Here is a 20,343-nt window from a genome sequence, read left to right as displayed (position 1 = left end):
CAGATTTCAAGGACAGAGGTGGAGGGGTTTCTGGGAAACTGCACCTCAAGCTGCTGACAAACAAAACACATGACATGGGTGACATGAAGTTCATAGGCTTGGCTGTGAAAAGTGGTTTGTAAATTCAAACAAGCACCTAACCTCTGTGGCAGAAAGCCACCTTTGCTTCTCCCCCCCCCAAAATCTGTTCTGTGACAATTTTGATTAGGATGGGCCCAGCAGAGGATACATACCTTTACCCTATCTCTTTGAGTAACCTGAGCTGGATACATTCCTGAGGGAGGGGGGAAACCTGTTCCCTCTGCCTACGTGACTGGCATCACATACCTGGGTGAGGGGCTTTCTTCCTGGTGGGCTAGTGTCTGCCTGGCAACTAGTGATGTATTTCAAATTGGTTGGCTCACAGCCAACAGGTGCTGGCCTCCATTGGACCAGGTAAATGAGGTCACAAGGGCTATAAGTTAAGGATTGCCCAGGAGGAGGGAGCAGCAGCCATGAGGGATACTCAGAAACAAAGAAGAGCTGTACCATTTGAAACTTGCTCTCTCTCTCAAAACTCATGATCAAGGAACTGCCTGCCTCCAGAGGGATTCTCCAACAGCCTCTAGATGATACTTGTGAGTAAGTTAACTGAGATCCAACTAGATATATAGCTTGCAGTAACTCAGATGCGAGATCAAAGGCTACCCCAGCCACAGGAGTTTGCTCTATGGGATTTCTATGATATTGCTCTACCCTGTACCCTATTCTAACCCTATCCTCTGTAACCAATAAAGTCTCCTTTGTGACTGGTGTAGGAGACTTATTGAGGGGTGGGTTTAATTATACCCAGGAGGCCCCTTGGGTCTGTGGACTAAGGGAGATTATTCTTTTTGGCTCCCGACTTGGGGAACTGCCCCAAGTTCTTGTATTGGGTCGAGTACCCATAGGTCTATTAGGCCTGTGTTTCCCCGAGGACAAAGGACCCAGACAGTCCCTTCTCAGGGTGGCAGCAGTACACGTTACCCTCGGACTCTGTGGTGGGGCTCGAAAGGGGGTCTGCCAGGGCATAGGCACCCCTGGAGAGACACGTGGAGTCCAGAAGGTGGACAGGTATGGCGAGGTGGGAAGATCAACACAGGAGCTCCCCCTACTGGCCCTCCACAACCTCATCACTAGAACCGAAGCCACCTTCTTACAGCTCAAAACACAAAACCTGCCAACAATCTCCAGTACCCCCACAGACTGCACACCAGAATCTATCCAAGACAATAATACCCAACTACTTGTGGGGGCACATTTCTCACAAAAAACCCCACTCTGTCTTTAGTCTCTCAGGCATGATCTTGAAGGAAATTTACAAACCACTTTTCACAGTCTGGTCTATGAACTTCACTTCATCAGCCTCCTAAGTAGTAGGTACAGAAACTCATGGACTCAATAAAGACAGTGGAATTCTGACACACTACAACATGCCAGTTATCTGGCTCCCCAGGTACCTCTCCACTTTTACCTGTGGTGCTACATCCCCCTTCCCCCTCCCCCACCATCCCAGCCTGTCCCTCACCCCCTTACACCTCCATTTCCATTTTCACTGACTGGCTTTCTTGCCTGTATTGTATGCCAGCCTCTGGCTTCTTTACTATTTTTTCCACCCAGGGACAGCACACACAGAGACCAACTGCAGTTGTTTCCTCAGCCTGCAAAGGGTTTTTCAACCCAAAAGCTGGCATCCCAGGCAGCTAAGCTGAGCTAACCTGGAGCCTCACAACTCCACTGCAACCAGCAAGCCTCAGGCCTGTCAAAGACATGATGGGCCTGGGCTTTCCCTAGCCAAGACTCTGTGTGTGCATGTGGTAGATGGAGATTATGGTGCCTCCTACCCACCTTTCACCAGGGGGATCCTCGGTCCTGGCATTTCCAGGGGCTACCATGCCACCAGCAGTCCCACCAGGCCTCCCTGACCCTGGCAGAGTGAAGTTTTAGTGGTCATGCCCAGGACCTGGGGCCTCCTCTTTCCCCGTAGCCCCAACCCATACCTCCAAGTTAGTCCTGGCATGGAACCTCAGCATGGACATGTTCTTCCCCTGCTGGCTGGTGATGCAGTGAGTTCCCCCTCCATCTCTGACAGTGTGTGTGGGGGGGGGAATTAAATGGCTTTTAAAAAATGAAAAAAAGGAAATAGGTGTGGACAGAGTGGGGAGTGTGGCATTCATTCCATCTGCACCTGGATCTTGGGGAACCCCAGCTGTGGGAGGTTTACCTTCTGGAACACCAGCTGCTCCACCAAAACAGGATCCAAGCAGGTGCAGTGGGGTGTCACTACATCCACAGCAATGCTGAACACCCTTCCACTCAAAACACTGGTCGGTGGACAGGACAGGTGTTCATGGGGAACTGTGGCCAGATCCTGCCACATCTGGCTGTGGTTTGCCCAGCAGGCCAAGGGGTCACACAGCAGTGGCTCCATGTCCTTGGCAAGATAGGCAGCCACCAAGACCTGAGTACTACCTGCCTGATGGAGGGGTCTGGTGCCTCTGGACCCCACCATTGAAGCCATGCCCTTGGCCCATATTGACATCACCTGTGGTGAAGGAGGAAACTGGCTGGTGGATAGTGTGCTAGCATGGAACAGTGGATCCCCCTCTTTCACATCCCCCCATGAACACTGTGCTGCCTCCCTGACTCTCTTCACCAGCACCTCCATCCACTAGTTCAGGCTTTGGCTTCTGCATATGCTGTCCTGCACCCTCAGGTCACACATGGAGGCCAGCACATGGACCGTACTGGACTGCAAGGGATCCAACCACTTCCTGATGCCCCCCTTCAGCTGCCTGACCAGTGTTCAGATGCCTGGTGACAGTGGCTTGCCCCAGCCAGGAACATGGATCCCCTGGAACTTCTCCATTTGGTTCTGAAATTCCCTCACTACAGGAATCACCTGGCTAAGAAGGGCATCACCAGCGCTGAAGGCCTTGGTGGCCTTGAGGAAAGGCTTGAGGACCACCAAGATCTGGGAGATAGTATCCCACTCAGCTCCATTAAGGGGGCCACTGATTCCAATCTCCCCGAGCAAGGCCATCTCATGGATGGCCTTCTGTTGCTCCACCAGCCTTTTGAGCATCAGGTATGTGGAGTTCCACTGAGTCTCCACATCCTGCATGATTTTGTTCTGTGGGATGTTCAGCTCTGCTTGTTTGCCCTGCAGCATCTTGCCTCACTTGATGCTCTGCATGCCTCATACAGGGAGGGCACCACCATCCTGCTGAAGGTGGTGCATGTGGGCACTTGGTAGGCTAGGGCCATGAGCGCCATGAGCCACCTGACCTCTGGCCACTCAACTAAAGAGAAGTGCTGGCCATTCACAGCAAGCATCTCCCCAATTCACCTTTCCCTCACTGTTCCAAGTTGCTATGCCTCTGGTTTGGGGGCGGGGGGGATGGGGACTTTGGAGCGAGAGTGGGACATTCCTTTGGGCACACTCCCACTGGTGCCAGGCTGAGGAGGAGCAAGGGCAAGGGTGTAGTGCCTGAAGAGATGCATCAACATCCCCATGGTGCTCATGTGTTTTGTTCCCTTGCCCCAGCTGGTTTTGTTTCAGCAGTGCAGGCAGATAGCATATGTGGGATAATTTGCCAGCTCAAAATGATCCCAGACCACACTACCCGCTTGCTTCTGGGGTGCGGGTGCATGTATGGATGCTGTAACTTCCCACTCCTCAGCAGGCAAAGGCACAGCAACAGGAGGAACAGACTCAGTTGGCCTGCATACTGCTACCTCAGCCTCCTCTGAGCTGCCTTCTGGGGAAGGAGACCTGACTCTAGGGAAAACTTGAGGGGTATGGAGCACAAACTCAGATGATTCCTCCTCCTTCCCTAGAATTTCCCTTGCTAGGGCACTCAGATCCAGATCTAGCTCTTCCTTTGGCACTGGAAGGCTCAACATGGGAAGTGAAATGGGGGTGGAGGAGACTGTTACGCTGGTGCCTGTGCTGGTGCTGCTGCTCATTGTCATGGTGGGGGGGGGGGGGGTTTATGGCTTGTGCCCTTGGAGGGGATACAGACTCAGGCACAGGCGGTGGCACGGGCACTGCTCCCCTCTCCTTGCTGCTCTTGGAAGCCTCAGCCCTTCTAGTTGTAGGAAAGAGGTTGCATCTCAGTTTGTGTGTGTGTGGTGGGGGTGGATTTACACCTCTACCCCCTCTTCCACCCCTCCCTGAAGTCTTGCCAGATGCCTTTCCACCACACTTCACGGTGTGTTTCATAGTGTCTTGTTTTTATACAAATGTATAAATGTATCTACGTTCCTATATAAATTCTATAAGGTGTATAGTATATGCTGCAAGGGATAAATGTATAGACATAAAATATAAATGTATCTCCCTTCCTATTTAAATTAAATTCTATACTGTAATATCTAATATAATTATAAAATTGAAAAGAATAAATCAATGAGTATAATACTAAAATTAAAGGGTCTAGAAGCAAGCAAAAGGTATTTTGGAATCCCACTTGCTAGGCTAGCAAGTAGGAAATCATTCAAATCAATGCTAGCCTTTGTTGTCTAATGCTCCTGAGCTGCTGAAAGACACAGCTCAGTAACTGTCAGACCCTAAGGCAGAAAGCAGGCCAGTTCAAACAATGCTGCTTTTTTTGCTGTTTTCTCATCCCACCCTTACGCTGGGTGCAGCACAGGTAGGGGAAAGTCCCACCAGGCTGGAGCCATTTTGGCTGGAACAGGCAATGCCATTCTGGGCACTGGGGTAAATGCAGAGCCACCCTGCCTGCTCTCTGGGGGGGAACTGCACCTCCGGCTTCTAAAGGCACCTGAATCCTGGGTGGGCAGTGAGGCATCCTGCTGCCTGCAGTGCTGCATTGCTTGGACAGGAACCCCAGCCCAAGGAAGACACTAGCAGCAGAAACACCCCTGCTCCCACCCAGTCTCATCTGTTGGGGAGGGGCTTAGAGACAGGTGGTGCAGGGTGCTGTCCAGGAAGCCTGCAAAGGCATTCACCCAGCAAGTTGTGTTAAGGTGCATTAAAGTGTCCATGTGTAGAAACCTGACTAATGAGCCTTAAGGGGCATTGCCCTTAAAGTTTATTAAGCTTAATTGCAGGTTAATGAATGTGCAGACACACCCTTTTAGTCACAAGAAAATACACATTTAAAAGAACCTCACAAAGTGCATATTACTAAGCATTCAAAAAATAGAATGACAGATGGTAAATACAAGTACTATTCTGCTGCAGAGTAAAAAGCTCCACAGCAGCACACACGTAGATGCTGGCTGGTTCGGGCATAAAGGTGTTTCAATGTAGGGGGTGGGGAGTGCCAGCTAGTCCCATGCTGAAACTCCCTTTTGCCCCAGCCAGCTCCTTCACACCACCTTGAACCAAGGGTTACATCCCTGGCTGGCAGGCTGACCCCTGGGCCTCCTGCCATTGGGGCTGTTCCACCTGGGCTCCATGTGCTGTGCCTGAATAAACTGCAAAGCTTATTGCTCTGGAGTTAATTGCTCTCAGGTGAACACTCAAACAGCACACCTGGCAGCAATTAATTCCGGAGCAGTAAACTGCACAATTTATTCAAGCACTGTAATTACACACGCAGGCATACCCAAACATAATTTCACAGGCAAGGTCAGCAAGGTCAGTTCCCAAATCACTGCCCCAGGCAGCCCAGTTTGGGGAAAAGGTGATCAGCTCTCAGTGGTGAAAGAATAGGTTAGGGACTATTTAGAAATGCTGGATATGTCCATGGGGCCAGATGCAATGCATCAAAAGTGCTGAGAGAGTTGACTGATATGATTGAAGAGATGCTGGCCATTATCTTTGAAAACTCATGGCGATCAGGTGAGGTCTTGGATGATCAGAAAAAGGCAAATATAATGCCCTTAACTAACAAAGGGGAAAAGGAGGATCCAGGAAACTAGAGTCTCACCTCTGTTACTGGAAAAATCATGGAGTGGGTCCTCAAAGAATCTATTAGTAAGCATTTGGATTAGGGCCCACATAGATTAGGGCCCACTTTGCACAACCCTAATGCACATATCTTCATCTTGAGGCTACCCACGGGCCAACTTAAAAGGGTGTGTCAGACAAGGGCAATAGCTGACCTGTGACATAGCAATAAGGGTGTTTTGCAGGAAAGTAGAGAATTCAGGGCTGCAGGTCCAGGAAAAGAATATAAACCTACACATAAGTGTCATTTCTGGCACAGAGAAAACTATGTAGCTGACCAAATGGTATTTTATGTAGCCAGTAAAGAATGGAATGCCAACATTAGCATGCTCCATTATAATGATGATGCTAGTAATAATAACAGTAAATTTATCAAATTAAGTGAACAAAACATACAAAATAATCTACTTTTCATATTTAAATATTGCAAGCATTGTATTTAAAAAGGTGCACAGTAGCAATATTCATAGGAAACTTTTGTCAAGTTTTCACGGTAAAAGAAATAGACAGTAATATAAAAATGACTTTTCTCTGAAATGCTGGTGAAATCTAGTTCACCCATCAGTTTCTAATTGTACTATATTTACACCTTACAATTTTTATTGATCTTCTCAGTCCACTTTTTGGATCCACATTTTTCTCATGGCATTTTTAACTTCTTAATTTCTCAGGGTATAAATCAATGGGTTCAGCATAGGGGTGAAGACAGTGTAGAACACAGAGATTATCTTATCCTCTGAGAAAGTTGTTGATGGTCGTAAGTACATGAAGATACATGGCCCAAAAAATATAATTACTACCGTGATGTGTGAGGCACAAGTAGAGAGAGCTTTGAGGTGCCCTTCAGAAGTGTGTCTTCTCAAAGAGACTAAAATGACAACATATGATATAACTAACACAACAAAACAGGTCAAGGAAATCATCCCGGTATTAGCAACAGCAATGAAGCCAACAGTGTAGGTGTCAGTACAAGCCAGTTTCAGCAAAGGGTGTACATCACAGAGATAATGATCAATCTCATTAGGCCCACAGAAGGGGAGCTGGGTAGTCAGGAGAGTTTGTATAATGGAATGCAGAAAGCCCCCTGTCCAGGAACCCAACACCATCCAGCCACACACATGCCCAGTCATGATGGTCATGTAATAAAGTGGTTTGCATATAGCAATGTACCGATCATAAGCCATGACTGTGAGAAGGAACATCTCAGTACCACCAAGGAAATGGGCAAAGAAGAACTGTGTCAAACAACCAGAGAATGAGATGGTTTTCCTATCAACAAGGAAATCAGCAATCATTTTGGGAGCTATAACTGTAGAGTAGCAGATGTCCACAAAGGAAAGGTAGCTCAGAAAGAAATACATGGGAGAAATCAGACTCCGGCTGCCCTTGATAGTGATAATGATGAGGAGGTTTCCCACTATAGTAACTGCATAGAACAATGAAAACAACACAAAACAGATTTGTTCTGACTCTTGATGCTGAGTAAGCCCCAGTAAAATGAATTCAGACACATTATGTACAGGTGCCATGTGCTCAGTGCAGGAATCAGTATTCTACAAGATGTTAATTCACCTGCCAAGACACAAAATAAATAATAATCAGTCATCAGCTATTCCACAATGATGAGGGAAATATTGAGATTATTATTATGAAAGGAGGATATTTGTATTAAATACAGTGCTTTAGATTCTATGAGGATGATTAATTTACCTTACTTTTGAAAAAAAATGAACAATATAAACTCAATTAATTGGGAGGTCATTTCAGGATTCACTACTTTCTCTTTACTCAGAAAAGGGACTCTAGAAAGTCTTGGTGAAAAAAATCCACCTTGATTATCCTTTGACACCAACCTCTCCCTTGTGTTTCTTATATTCTATTAGTACATTTTCAACATCTTTTCAGGGCACCTAGGGATGAATTTTATTTCATTTATGCATGATAATGGATTGTCCACAACCCCCTAAGTGCACTTTTTGGCTCTGGATATGCAACCATGCACACCACCGCTGAGCTTCTTCAGTGAGGCTCCACTTTGGTCATTCAGGTATAAAGTTAAATAGAATTGTCCAGATACATACATAATGCTAGGTAAATCCTGTAATTTTAGTTGCAGAAAAAACAGGACCAGCAGGTGTTCAGTGTTAGAGGAGGGTCTTCCCATAGTTTAGACCAAACAGTCTTGCCAACTGAGTTGCCAATATAGGGAGATACGTAGGACCAGGGGAAGAGAGCAAGGCAGCAGGTTTGTCTCTTATCAAGATGGCTGCTGCCATAGATGAATAAGATGAAAAGGCCCTACTTTCTGGTGGGCACTTCTACCCAAGACACTATATTGCTATAGTGATCAGCTATGTTGCCATAGCTTATTACTACAGGATGTAGCGTCAGCAGCAAGGAACCATGATGCCAATGCTACTGTTCAGTAACTCATTGCTACTGCACAGCAGCATTGGAAATGATCTAGTAGTACCAGGGCTGTGAAGTAATAGTGCTTAAGTAAGCACTAAATGACTGCACAATAACAATTGCACAGTCCGGCACATGTATAGATGTGCCCAGTTTGAATGTTTAGTGCTAGAAACTTTCACATTTTTCACCAGCTATTTTATCTAATGAATTTTAAATGAAGAAAAATATAAAACTTCTGTTCAGGAGGAGAGGCTTAATTAATCACTCTGCCATGTTGCTTAGTTCACTTTACTTGATAGCTAGAAATACAGGTTCAACCCCCCCACCAGATTACTGCACCCTAGAGCCAATGTCTCCAGGCCTCTGAGCAAGTGATTTAACATCTAAGTAATAGGGATTAAACATAGAACATCCTGTCTCCTCCATTATTTCTGTTCTGGAAGGCATGGAAACAGAAGCCCCAAACTGTGTGTAATGGCAAAAGAAATGTTGTTTCAGTGCAGAAAATTAAATAGGATTTTGCCCATAGTCTGCAACACTGGGGTAGAGTGGGGTACCATCTCTCAGATCTTGGTGGTTCTCAAGCCCTTCGTCGAGGTCACCAAGACGTTCACCCCCCATGGTGAGGGGGAGAGTGGGGTGGAGCAGATGCTGCACAGCTGGGGTGGGGCAGGCATGGGACAAAGCTTCAGCTCATCTGGGAGGTGCAGGAAGGGTGGCTTCCACTGCTGTGTACACCCTGGAAGGGCAGCGGGGGTTATGCCCCAAGATCTGCGCAGGGTGGTGCAGGTGGGCTGCAGGAGCTTTGGCTTCGCTGGGCATTTCTCGGTGGTGGTTGGGCTCAGGGCAGGTAGTGGTGGTGCTGGGAGGGGGCTACGGGAGGGTGCCGCAGCCACCCCAATTTTCACTCTAGCCCCCCCATAACCCCCTTTCAGCACTGCCACTGCCCACCCCACATGCAGCCTCGGCTCAACCCCCACCTCCACCCACATACCAAGAAGAGCCAGGGCTGTGCCAGGCAAGCAACAGCAGTGCGGGAAGGGCACTGGGGGGGGAGGGGCTACAGCAAAATTTGTGGTGGCTGCAGCCCCCTCCCGTAGCCCTCACCCAGTGCCGCTGTCACCCACCCCATCCCAGCCCCCAATGAGAAGCCTGGCATAGCCCTGGCCTCAGCCCACAGCTGCAGCCTGCCCACTCTGCCCCACACAGATCTGGGGCACATGCCCCTCCTGTACCCTCCTGGGCTGTGCAAAGCTGTGGGAGCCATCCCCCTCCCCCACAACCCCTGGATGAGCCGTAGCTCTGTCCCACACCTACTCCACCCTAGCTGGGCAGTGCCTGCCCCAGCCCCTGCCCCACTCCCTCCCTAACCACAGGTGGCATTGACCTGTCCCCCCATACCTCTTCTCCCCCCACTCCCTTTCCACCACAACAGAACACACTTACCAGCTACACACACTACACCATGTAAAAGTGAATCCATACCATGTACAAAAATATAGGGTCACAATTAATTTTGCATAACTGAAACCATGCAAAAAGTACCATGTAAATTGAGGCCTGACTGTATTTTATAAAAATCATAAGAATATGTTCAGACCTGAATTTGGGGAGAACAAGTGCTTAGTTTCATCAAATAATATTTCTTATATTTCTGTGAATTGAAAGTAACAATAACAAAGACAACAACAATGGTAATGACAACTTCTTTTCTAGAAAAAGAAAACCCAATTATTTTTCTTTGACGTTCTAGAATTTCCATTGCCATAGCTCTGCTTTGAAACAAAACTAGTGCAGATTTTTAAACCCAAAAGCTTCCTAAGAATTTTTTTTCCCCAGCTATTTAAGTTGGTCTAATAAAAGATATCAGATTCACCCAAATAACCTTGTCTACCTATGGAATGTCCTGTGATTCTAGTAGGGCAATTATAAAAGTTTTTGGTGGGCCATAGAAGGAGAGGAGGAATTTTCCTTGACATCTTTTATGTATTCTGGGATATGGAAGGTGTAGAGATAGTTCTAGGCAGGGAACTGAAAACATCGTTGTGATCATTAGGGGATAGGGATGTTATTTGATGCATGAGGGGCTATGTGGGTTTGTCAATACTGACCCTGTCATCATCCTAAGGTGCCACATCTGCATTATGTCCATTCGTCCATAGCTGAGGGACTCCTATCCCTGTCCCTAACTGTTGGCCCTAGAAATGGTGGGAGAAATGGAAGGCTGCCCACCCTCACTCTAGCCATGACTTCCACCTGTGTCTGAGTTTGAGGGAAAGGGTTTAGTTTACATCAGCCTGACGAAAGTCCTGTGGATTAGGTCACTATGCTCAGAGAACTACAAAGATATCATCTAAAGTGGCCCACATCATGAAGATGAACTCTGAATTGGCTCTGCATTTCTCCAGGATTTTTAATTTAAATTTATTTTACTTGGCACTCTTCTAGCAAGAGAAAGCCACTTTAAACTGCCATTTGTCTGAAGTTACATTGAGTATACGGCTACTTAGTATAACCAGAAAAATGCAAGGTATCTGACAAATGCTTCACCTTATCAATATTTTCAATTTAATTGAATTTAATTAATTAAATTTCCTTTGTGCTAAAAAAAAAAAAAAAAAGGTTTGGGTGTTTTTATCACTAGACATGGATTGACATTTTTAATAATGAAAAAGAAAGCCCAAGGGAGAGATGGAGCAAGAAGAAGGCTATGAGGATGGACAGGTGGACATATATGTTTTTATAGTTTATGTGCCCATTTTTTTATTATTTGGATTAGCAAATATCATAAATTAGAATACTGAAAAATAAAGAATAGTGATTATTAAAGGATGGGGAAAAAGATTAAAACAGTTTTTCAGAGTCATAATTTAATTAAATTAATTCCAATGTGATGGATAAATAGAATCAGATTATACCAAAAGGCTTAAAAATAATTTCCCATTTGTTAAAATATGTGTGCATGAATGTGGCTGGTTGGGGAGGGAAGGGGAAGAAGAAATATTCAGGCATGCTAAATTAAAACAAAGATTGAACAAGCCATGATTATAGTTACCTGGAAGATGATAGTTTTTATATCGTCATAGCTTCAAAGTGTCTTGGTAGTGAAGTATTACCGTCTGATCAGTAGTAAGCACTACTGATGAATGACAAAGTTGTTCACTGCAGGATCAAATTCTCACTCCACTGCAGAAGTTACAATTTGTTAATTTACAAGTCTTGAGTTCAAATATCTCTTGCCCTCTGTCAGAATATGAGAGAAGTAATTGAGTAAAGCAGAGATGTCAGGTAGTGAAATCAGAATTGAGAATCTTTTAACATCAGTATCTCTCCCTGCTCAGAAAATCTCAGAGGCCATTTCTGCATTTAAAAGAAACTGATTGAAAAATACATTTCTGTCCTTCATTCTGGAAAAAGCTGACTGCCTCTCTTGGCTTTGCAGTTAAGACAGAAATAGTTAAAAGCAATCATGTAGAGGTAGCATGTCAGTCTCCTGGATAACGAGGTCCCAGAAGCATTTCAAAACTTGTCAGTTGGAACAACTTGAAGAATCAACTAAACTAGGCTGCCGTGGATATGTAATAGAGGCAAATTTTTAATACTCTGCTGAATTAGTTACTTTTCTCAACCTCACTCATTCCATTAGATGTAAGTCTCTTCTGCTTCTTTCATTTTTGCTGTAGGCTTGAGGCTTTTTATCCTGAGCATTACCCTGTTTATACCTGGTTTATTTTCCCAATGCCTTACTACAAAACAGGAAGTTCTTTAGTAACTTTGTAAATCTTCAGCAAGGGGGACTTGACCCATTTAGGAATGAGCAAATAGGTCTGCATAAATTGCCCTTTCTGAAAATCCATAGGCCTTTTTTTTTTTTTTTTTTAAGTGAATAAGTAACCCAGTGAGTCACATACGTGGCATTTGGCTACTTAGGTACATTTTGGATCCAGCTTCTCCCTGCACAGTTCATTTTGTGCCCTAACCACTTGAACTCCTTTGAGATCTTATCCCTTCATGTAAACTCTATGTAAGGTCCTGAAACCTTAGTCACAGGGAAAAGTGCATGTGTGCGAACGCACGCACGCATGCACACACACACACACACACACACACACTTCAGAACAATGGAGGAGAGTGTCTGAGTGAAACAGGCATAGCCCTATTAAGAAATGGTCCATGAGTTCTGGTCCTTCCTGCCCCATGAAAGAAGGTAATCCATTACAGCCAATAGCTAAATGTGATAACAGCAGGGACCTGAACCAAAGACCCCCTAATTTCTGGGAAATAAAGCGTTTATTTCACTGAGTTATCCCATCTTCTTTTTTCCTGGGCCAAGAGATCTTCCCCTTTTGTCTACCAAGTGGTTAAATTTTACCACTAGGAGTAGAGGAAGGTGCTTGGGGCAGTGTCTAAACTTTGCCCTAATGATTGAATTAGGATATATATGGTCAGAAGAGATAGAGGGACTCTAGCATCTAATTAGGTATCCCACTCCTTGGGCAAGGGTCTACAAGCAATGAACTTTTAGGCTAAAAAATTCTTTCCAAAATTATGTAAAATTTATCTGTCAAATGAAGGAAAGTATGATCCAAATAAAGAAAAGCAGGATCCAAAACACACACAATTCCACTCATGTAATAAAGGTTGTCTGCTTAAATGGGTGCATCTACATGAGACGCTTCAAGTGCAGTAGACTAATTCTGTGGCACATTAGCGCGGTGGGCAAAACCCATGCTAATGTGTTAATGCATGGAAGGTTTAGTCTACTGTGCATTAACATCACAAAAATGCCATTTGTTTGCACTAATGCACAGTAATGCTGATTCCAGGGTATTAAGTTACTACCTGTCATTACAGATACTAGATTCACCGTAATTATGTGGCATTAAGGAACATGTAAACGTGCCCACTGTTACTTATCCATATAGAGACATAGTCAATGTTGAGCCCCAGAATTTGATCTGTTGCCCAGTGAAAAAAGCCACTGGCAAATCTTCGAGTAGAATAAGGCCCATATTCACTAACAGGTGGCATTTAAGAGTGCTACCATTTCTGCTCTCAGTGGTAATGTGGTTTGGTCTTGGCACAATATCATGGCCTGTGACAGGGGCAAGATCCACTCATGGGTCTGTTTTTGGAAGCTTTTGACTGTACTGAAACACTGTGGGGTGGATTTCCACTTCATTATCTCCGGGAAACAGAAGCATCTGGATAGATGGGGGTCATGTACCCATACTGATCTCATAAAGTTCATGTTAGTGAAATGCACCTGGTGGTCCTTAATTGCCTGGGGTTCCAAGGAAAGGAATCCCTAACAGTTTATGGAAACTTAGGCATGGTAAGGGGGCATATAAAGGGTATTTGGGTCCCATTTATGGCCCTGACAGTTCAGGAAGTCCAATTGTTCAAACCCAGCAAGGACTTCTGCAGGTTTCTCAGCTAGATGAACCAAACTCCAGCTCTTCAATTATGGCTTCATACACTTTGTACATTGATGTTGTTACTGTTGTTTGGCACTGGTTGGCAGTGGAACAGAGGCTATTGAAAATGTACTGACATCCAAATCACCAGGGTCATATTTTTCTTGATGGATGGGGGCATGAACACCTGGCACTGTAGCAGGCGGGAAGTCCTAGGGGCAAAACTCCATGAATGTGCCACAGGACATCCTAAAATTCCAGAGCCACTGCTTGTCATCCCAGGTTCCAAGCATGAGCAACTTCCACCAGTCCAAGCTCACTGGTAGTGGTTGGCAGCAATGAGATAGCACATGATATCAGACTTGCACTTCTGTGACTTTTCAACAGTATCTTGTGCCTCTTGCAAATGGGCTTGAATGATGCCTTTACAGCAATTACATGGTCCTCAAAGTAGCAGCACATTAGAGAAGGAGCTTGCCCTATTGGTGCACAGAGCATCTGTGGATTACATAGGTGAGATCAAAGATATGCTCAGTTCTGCCATTCAGCATCTCCAGGAAGCTACTGGAGATCTGATTCCAGCTGGGACATTTAGCTAAGGAGGGATTAGAGATCTTGTTGCAACCCAAGAATGGATTGGAATTTGCATCTTCAGACAGACAATGCTTATGTTTTCCTCCAGACTCAGTTGTTTTTGGCTTTTGTTACAAATATGTAAAAAAGGTGCTCCAGCAAAGCATCTGAGGCACATGCTCACTGGCCCTCTAGCAGCTCCCTAACTTTAAATCCACATAGAATTCCACAGATCTAGAATGGGCTCAGTGTAAAATGTGATGAGGCCCTTTCTTCTGGGATCACCCATCTAGGCCCAGAAGTGTACATTGATATATTGGCAACTCAAGGGTCTTCATATGAACTTCCCAGGCCATTGCAGCCAAAACTGAACGGAGAGGACAATCCATCTTTGCTGCTTGTGTGGGCACAACATGGAAGGGGGAAGCCACAGGTTATAAGATCAACTCAACTGGCATAGAGTTTAGCACCATGCATCACCTTTGTCAGTGCAAAGAACCAGTTGTGTTCCACTTGTCAGCTAATACCTGCCTTAAGCTGGGCAGCCCTCAGTCAGTTAGGGGGTGGCCTGCCATGGTCTGCCTGCCTCATTTGGGTGCATAGGACTAGACCAAAAGTAAAAAAAAACAACCCAAAACAGATGGCAAATCAAGTACCAGGCAACAAGAAAAACTTTAAACCTTTTGGCTGGGAAGCTGGAATATCAGAATTATGTGTCCTGGCATGAATGCTAATTTAGTGATTATGAACAATGTCTGGAAGACCACATTGATTGCTTGACAGCTGCAAAAACATAACATCAACATTACAGCCATATGGGAGACAAGATTGGCTACCTCAGGCTACATTTGTGAGACCAACTACACCAGGGGTGGGCAATTGTTTCAGCTGGAGGGCCACTTAACAAGTTTTGGCAAGCTGTCAAGGGCCACAAGGGTAGCCCTGCCACTTGACAGGTGTCCAGCCCCTGGTTGCTATCTTGGAACTGGAAGTCCTGCCCCCTAACCCCTGACCTTTGCCATGTGAACTCTCTCCCCTTGCCCCCAGAAATACTCCTTTTGGCTAGGGTGTTTGCCATCTTGGAACTGGGGAAAAACATTTTAAAAGTCAACCAACATACATTAATTTGATTTAAAAAATATTTTTGTCCAGATTGTATGTGTTTGTGTAGTGTACATAGAGGTGATTACATAATAGCTTAAAATAAGTTTTACTTTTTGTATATTGTGTGGGGTATGGAGAGTTGGGGGGTATGGGTGGGTGGGTACAGGGTTTGTGGGGGGAAGTGGATGTATGTGGGTATGTGTGTATATGGGATGTGGGGAGGGTGTGAGTGTAGGGTTTGTGGGAGGGTGCATAGGTGTGGGGGGTGAGTGTGTGTGTGGATGTGTGGGGTGTGGGTGGGTATGGGGTTTTGGGGGGGATGTTTGTTGGGGAAGAGTGGCTGGGGGATTGTGGCATGTGTGAAGGGGGAAGGTGGCTGGTGGGTATGGCTACATGTGTATGGCAGTTATGGCCTGTGGCAGGCAGACACCCCCGTCGGTGTGTGGTCCCGGTAAGCAACAGGAATGGATGTGGTGGGACACCAGCAGGGAGAGTGGTGGAGCTGGCCTGGCTCCATAAAGCTCCTTCCAGCTCAGGCTCTACATTCCTTCCATCCAGCCCTGGGCCTCTGCTAAGCCTGGCCCCAGGGTACTGAAGTGGGCCCCGCACTCCTACTTGCTATCACTTTCCCCCCACCTGCCACCACTGCCACTTCCCCCATTTGCCTCTGCTGCCCTTCCCTGGCCACTTCCCATCCCGTGCTTCCTGCCCAGCACCACCACTCCCCCTGTGAGCACCTGCCAACCACTCCAACACCACACAGTTCCTGGCTGCATAGCCAGGACTGAAGAATGCAGCAGGAGCCATCCCAGCCCCATGGTTCCCATTTGGATCCTGCTGCTGCTGACCCTGGCCCAAAGGCTGCGCTCCCATCCACCCGCTTGCTGCCAGTTCTCCTCACTGTGTGCCACTGCTGCCCTTTCCTGGCTGCTTCCCTTCCCTTACTGTCCAGCCCACTGCCACCAATCCCACTTCCCCCTGCCCACCTGCTGGCCACACATGGTTCCTGGCTGCATGGCTGGGACAATAGGATAAACAGCAGGAGCAAGCCTGGACTGGCCCAGCGTTGCCCAGCCAGGCCTCTTCAGTTCCTGGCTGGTTCCTGCTGTGCCCTGTGATCCCACATGCAGCCAGGAACCACGTGGTGCAGAAGCCAGTCTGGGTTTCCCAGTAGCATACAGTTCCTGGCTGCGTGGTGGGACCACACAGTGCAGCAGGAGCCAGCCAGGAACCTCAGCCGATGAGCCAGGTTGGCTCCTGCTTTGCCAGCCATCCTCCTTGCCCCCTGGTTCCTCTACCTGTCCTTATCTCAGTTGCCCTCTCAGGAAGAGGAAGGGAAGGGGAACAGTCACAGGGTTCCAGTCCAGAAGCCTCTAGGCAGAAGGTTCTGGTTGGGGGCTGGGGATGGGGAAGATCTTGCTACTGCCACCGCTGGGTCCTGCCACCAGCTTCCCCTGGGTCCTGCTGCTGCTGGGGCCTTGTCATCTTTGATAGACATAAAGGGCCAGATAAATATTAATTTTCTAATTTTTTTAGGGGCACTGTGGACTGGATAGAATGGCCTGGTGGGCCAGATCTGACCCACATCCATATTTTACCTGTCCCTGAACTACACATTTTTTTCTGGGAAGTCTGGAGTGCAGAAGACACTTGCCAACATAGGGTCAGTTTCACAGTTCAAAGGCTAAGTTGAAACATGCCAGGGCAATGTTACAGAAAAAAGCCAGACACTGCACAAACCAGTATTGGACTGGCCTATGTCAAGAGGTACAATTTGCCTCAGACACAGGAAACCTGTAAGTCATGTATGCTGGCCTGAAGAAAGCCTTTGGCCTAACTTACTAAAGTCACTCCCCTCTAGTCCTGAGATGGCAAAGTAAAAATCACTGACAAGAGCAAGCAGATGTAACGCTAGGTCAAACATTACTTAGAGGTTTACTTCCAGAAAACAGACATTTCACAAGAGGCACTGGATCAACTTCCAGCTCCAAGTGTACTGACACAGCTAGACAAAAAACCTACAGCCAAAGAGCTTAGCAAGGCCATAAACTCTATATCACACTGACCCTCTTGTCACCAACCTTGGCAGGTGAGATAGGTAGAGAAATACGTACCTTTACAACATGGAGGTTAATAAGCATGTGATGGGCAGCTCGGGTCCATTAACAATATGTTGCCACTGAACATGCCCAGAACTTCAGAAACCTGAGGAATGTTAATGTTGCAAACTCAAGCACATATGCACTCTACACACTGACAAAATTTAAAAGGTGGTGAAATGATATAGCAGACCCTGATGACAAGGCCATCTTTAAAAGGCAGCCCTGCTTCCTGTTCCCTCCTCCCTGGCCATCTGTGTTTCTGACCAGAAGCAGCATGTGCAGAACAGGGGGAGCATATCGCATCTCTCATGCTGCATCCTCTGCTTCCCCATTCCATGGCTGCTCCAGCCCCTGCCTCTGGCAGCAATGCCAAGTGACCAGGGATCCTTCTGGCTGCTGCACTGGATCTGCTAGCTCACTGCACTGGTTGCAGGCTGGCCCACAGCCATCAGGGCCCTTCCACCTCCCCTACATGCAAAAGCCATCTGCCCAGTCCCATTGCACCATATCAGGGCTGCTGCCACTATGCAGCTGCCTCCTGGGCCCCATTTTGGTGGCCAAACCTTGGAAGAAACACTGACAATGGGCTCCAGGACTCCACCATTGGGGCTGTCTTTGCCCTCCAGGGTCTTGAGTCCCACTGCCTCTGGGCCTGCTGGGCCAGCCAGGAGTGGTGGCTGCACATTGTCCAGCACCCCTTGGAGAATCAACAGTTGCTGGAGGCATTCTGGCCAACCTGGGCCACCTGTCTGGACTTCCCTTAGCAGCTCTGCAAGTACCTGGAGTGACAGGTCACCACCATGAAGCAGCTACTCCCCACAGACACCTGGCTGGCCATTGCCCTGCTGAACCTGACCATGTCCACCCACCTCCACTATGTTAGTGACCTCTTCATCATGAGCAAGGTGACCACCAGGGAGGCTGTTACGGAGGTTTGTGATGCCCTCCAGAACATGTTGCAACACACGGAGCTCCATGTGCATGACCTCCATGGAGGAAGTGGTGGGATTCAGTGCCCTGGTATTCCTCCAGTGCATCAGGGTGCTGGATGGGATGCACATCCCCAACACCTGCCTGCCCCACAGTGAAAACCCCTACTAGAGCCAGAGGGACTTTCACTCCATTGTGCTCCAGGCCATTGTCGTCCTCTGTAGATTCATAGATTCATAGATGTTTGGGATGGAGGAACCTTAGCAGATTATCGAGTTCTATCCCCTGCACTGGAAAGGAAAAAAGTGCTGGGGTCAGATGACCTCAGCCAGGTGTATGTCTATCCTCCTCTTAAAGACCCCCAAGGAAAGGGAGAGCACCACCTCCCTTGGAAACCCATTCCACATTTTGGCAACCCTTACTGTAAAGAAGTTCTTCCTGATGTGTAACCTAAATCTGCGTGGGAAGGGCCTGGGGAAGTCAGGCTGCCTGCTGCCAGCACCCAGCAGTCCACCTGCCTGGCACCATGAACAGAGATGGGGGGCTTGGCCAGTGGCTGCCTGTGCCAGAGCCTGCCCAGCTAACTTAGCATGGTCCATGGGCACCCATGCACACACTACCCCTGGTCTGGGACTGGGCAGAGCACAGCTCCCTGGAATAAAGTATACTGTCTCAGAAATGTTGCAAAATCTCAGAAACCTCATTTTCTTCGTAGCTTTGCAGGTTCTGCAGCTGATTGTCGGAGAGAGGCACTAGCCAGTAGCTGGGATGCACTTTAAGGTCACCCTCAGCCTCAGTTAGGGCCTTCCACATGCACTGGATCCAGTAGTGGAGGAACCAGGGCTGGACCTGACTGTTAGACAGGCTGGTTCATAGATTCATAGATGTTAGGGTCAGAAGGGACCTCAATAGATCATCGAGTCCGACCCCCTGCATAAGCAGGAAAGAGTGCTCGGTCTAGATGACCCCAGCTAGATGCTCATCTAACCTCCTCTTGAAGACCCCCAGGATAGGGGAGAGCACCACCTCCCTTGGGAGCCTGTTGCAGACCCTGGCCACTCGAACTGTGAAGAAGTTCTTCCTAATGTCCAATCTAAATCTGCTCTCTGCTAGCTTGTGGCCATTATTTCTTGTAACCCCCAGGGGCGCCTTGGTGAATAAATACTCACCAATTCCCTTCTGTGCCCCCGTGATGAACTTATAGGCAGCTACAAGGTTGCCTCTCAACCTTCTCTTGCGGAGGCTGAAAAGGTCCAGTTTCTCTAGTCTCTCCTCGTAGGGCTTGGCCTGCAGGCCCTTAACCATACGAGTGGCCCTTCTCTGGACCCTCTCCAGGTTATCCGCATCCCTCTTGAATTGCGGCGCCCAGAATTGCACGCAGTACTCCAACTGCGGTCTGACCAGCGCCCGATAGAGGGGAAGTATCACCTCCTTGGACCTATTCGTCATGCATCTGCTGATGCACGATAAAGTGCCATTGGCTTTTTTGATGGCTTCGTCACACTGCCGACTCATGTTCATCTTGGAGTCCACTAGGACTCCAAGATCCCTTTCCACTTCCATGCCACCCAGCAGGTCATTCCCTAGGCTGTAGGTGTGCTGGACATTCTTCCTCCCTAGGTGCAGCACTTTGCATTTCTCCTTGTTGAACTGCATCCTGTTGTTTTCTGCCCACTTGTCCAACCTGTCCAGATCTGCTTGCAGCTGTTCCCTGCCCTCCGGCGTGTCCACATCTCCCCATAGCTTTGTGTCATCTGCAAACCTGGACAGAGTACATTTCACTCCCTCGTCCAAGTCACTGATGAAGACATTAAAGAGTATCGGTCCAAGGACCAAGCCCTGAGGGACCCCACTGCCCACACCCTTC

The 20,343-nt window shown here is 47.4% G+C and overlaps 1 protein-coding gene across 1 annotated transcript; it reads right to left on the bottom strand.

The window, feature by feature from the left end:
• Positions 1-6,346: 6,346 nt before the first annotated feature.
• LOC102571911 (olfactory receptor 4S2-like) lies at positions 6,347-12,068 on the bottom strand. The gene is made up of 2 exons (XM_014594491.3): positions 11,406-12,068; positions 6,347-7,510 (listed from the first exon to the last, which is right to left on the bottom strand). The coding sequence occupies exon 2, from the start codon at positions 7,465-7,467 to the stop codon at positions 6,598-6,600; it is 870 nt and encodes a 289-aa protein (XP_014449977.1). The 5' UTR covers positions 7,468-7,510; positions 11,406-12,068; the 3' UTR covers positions 6,347-6,597.
• Between the last annotated feature and the right edge of the window lie 8,275 nt (positions 12,069-20,343).

The sequence above is a fragment of the Alligator mississippiensis genome, chromosome 2 (assembly GCF_030867095.1).
Source record: "Alligator mississippiensis isolate rAllMis1 chromosome 2, rAllMis1, whole genome shotgun sequence".
NCBI lineage: Eukaryota > Metazoa > Chordata > Crocodylia > Alligatoridae > Alligator > Alligator mississippiensis.
Note: the sequence above shows the minus strand (reverse complement) of the source record. Positions and strands in the feature narration are given on the sequence as shown.

Excerpts from the sequence above, each read along its gene's own strand:
- LOC102571911 (XM_014594491.3), bottom strand. The coding sequence starts at position 7,467 with ATGGCACCTGTACATAATGTGTCTGAATTCATTTTACTGGGGCTTACT.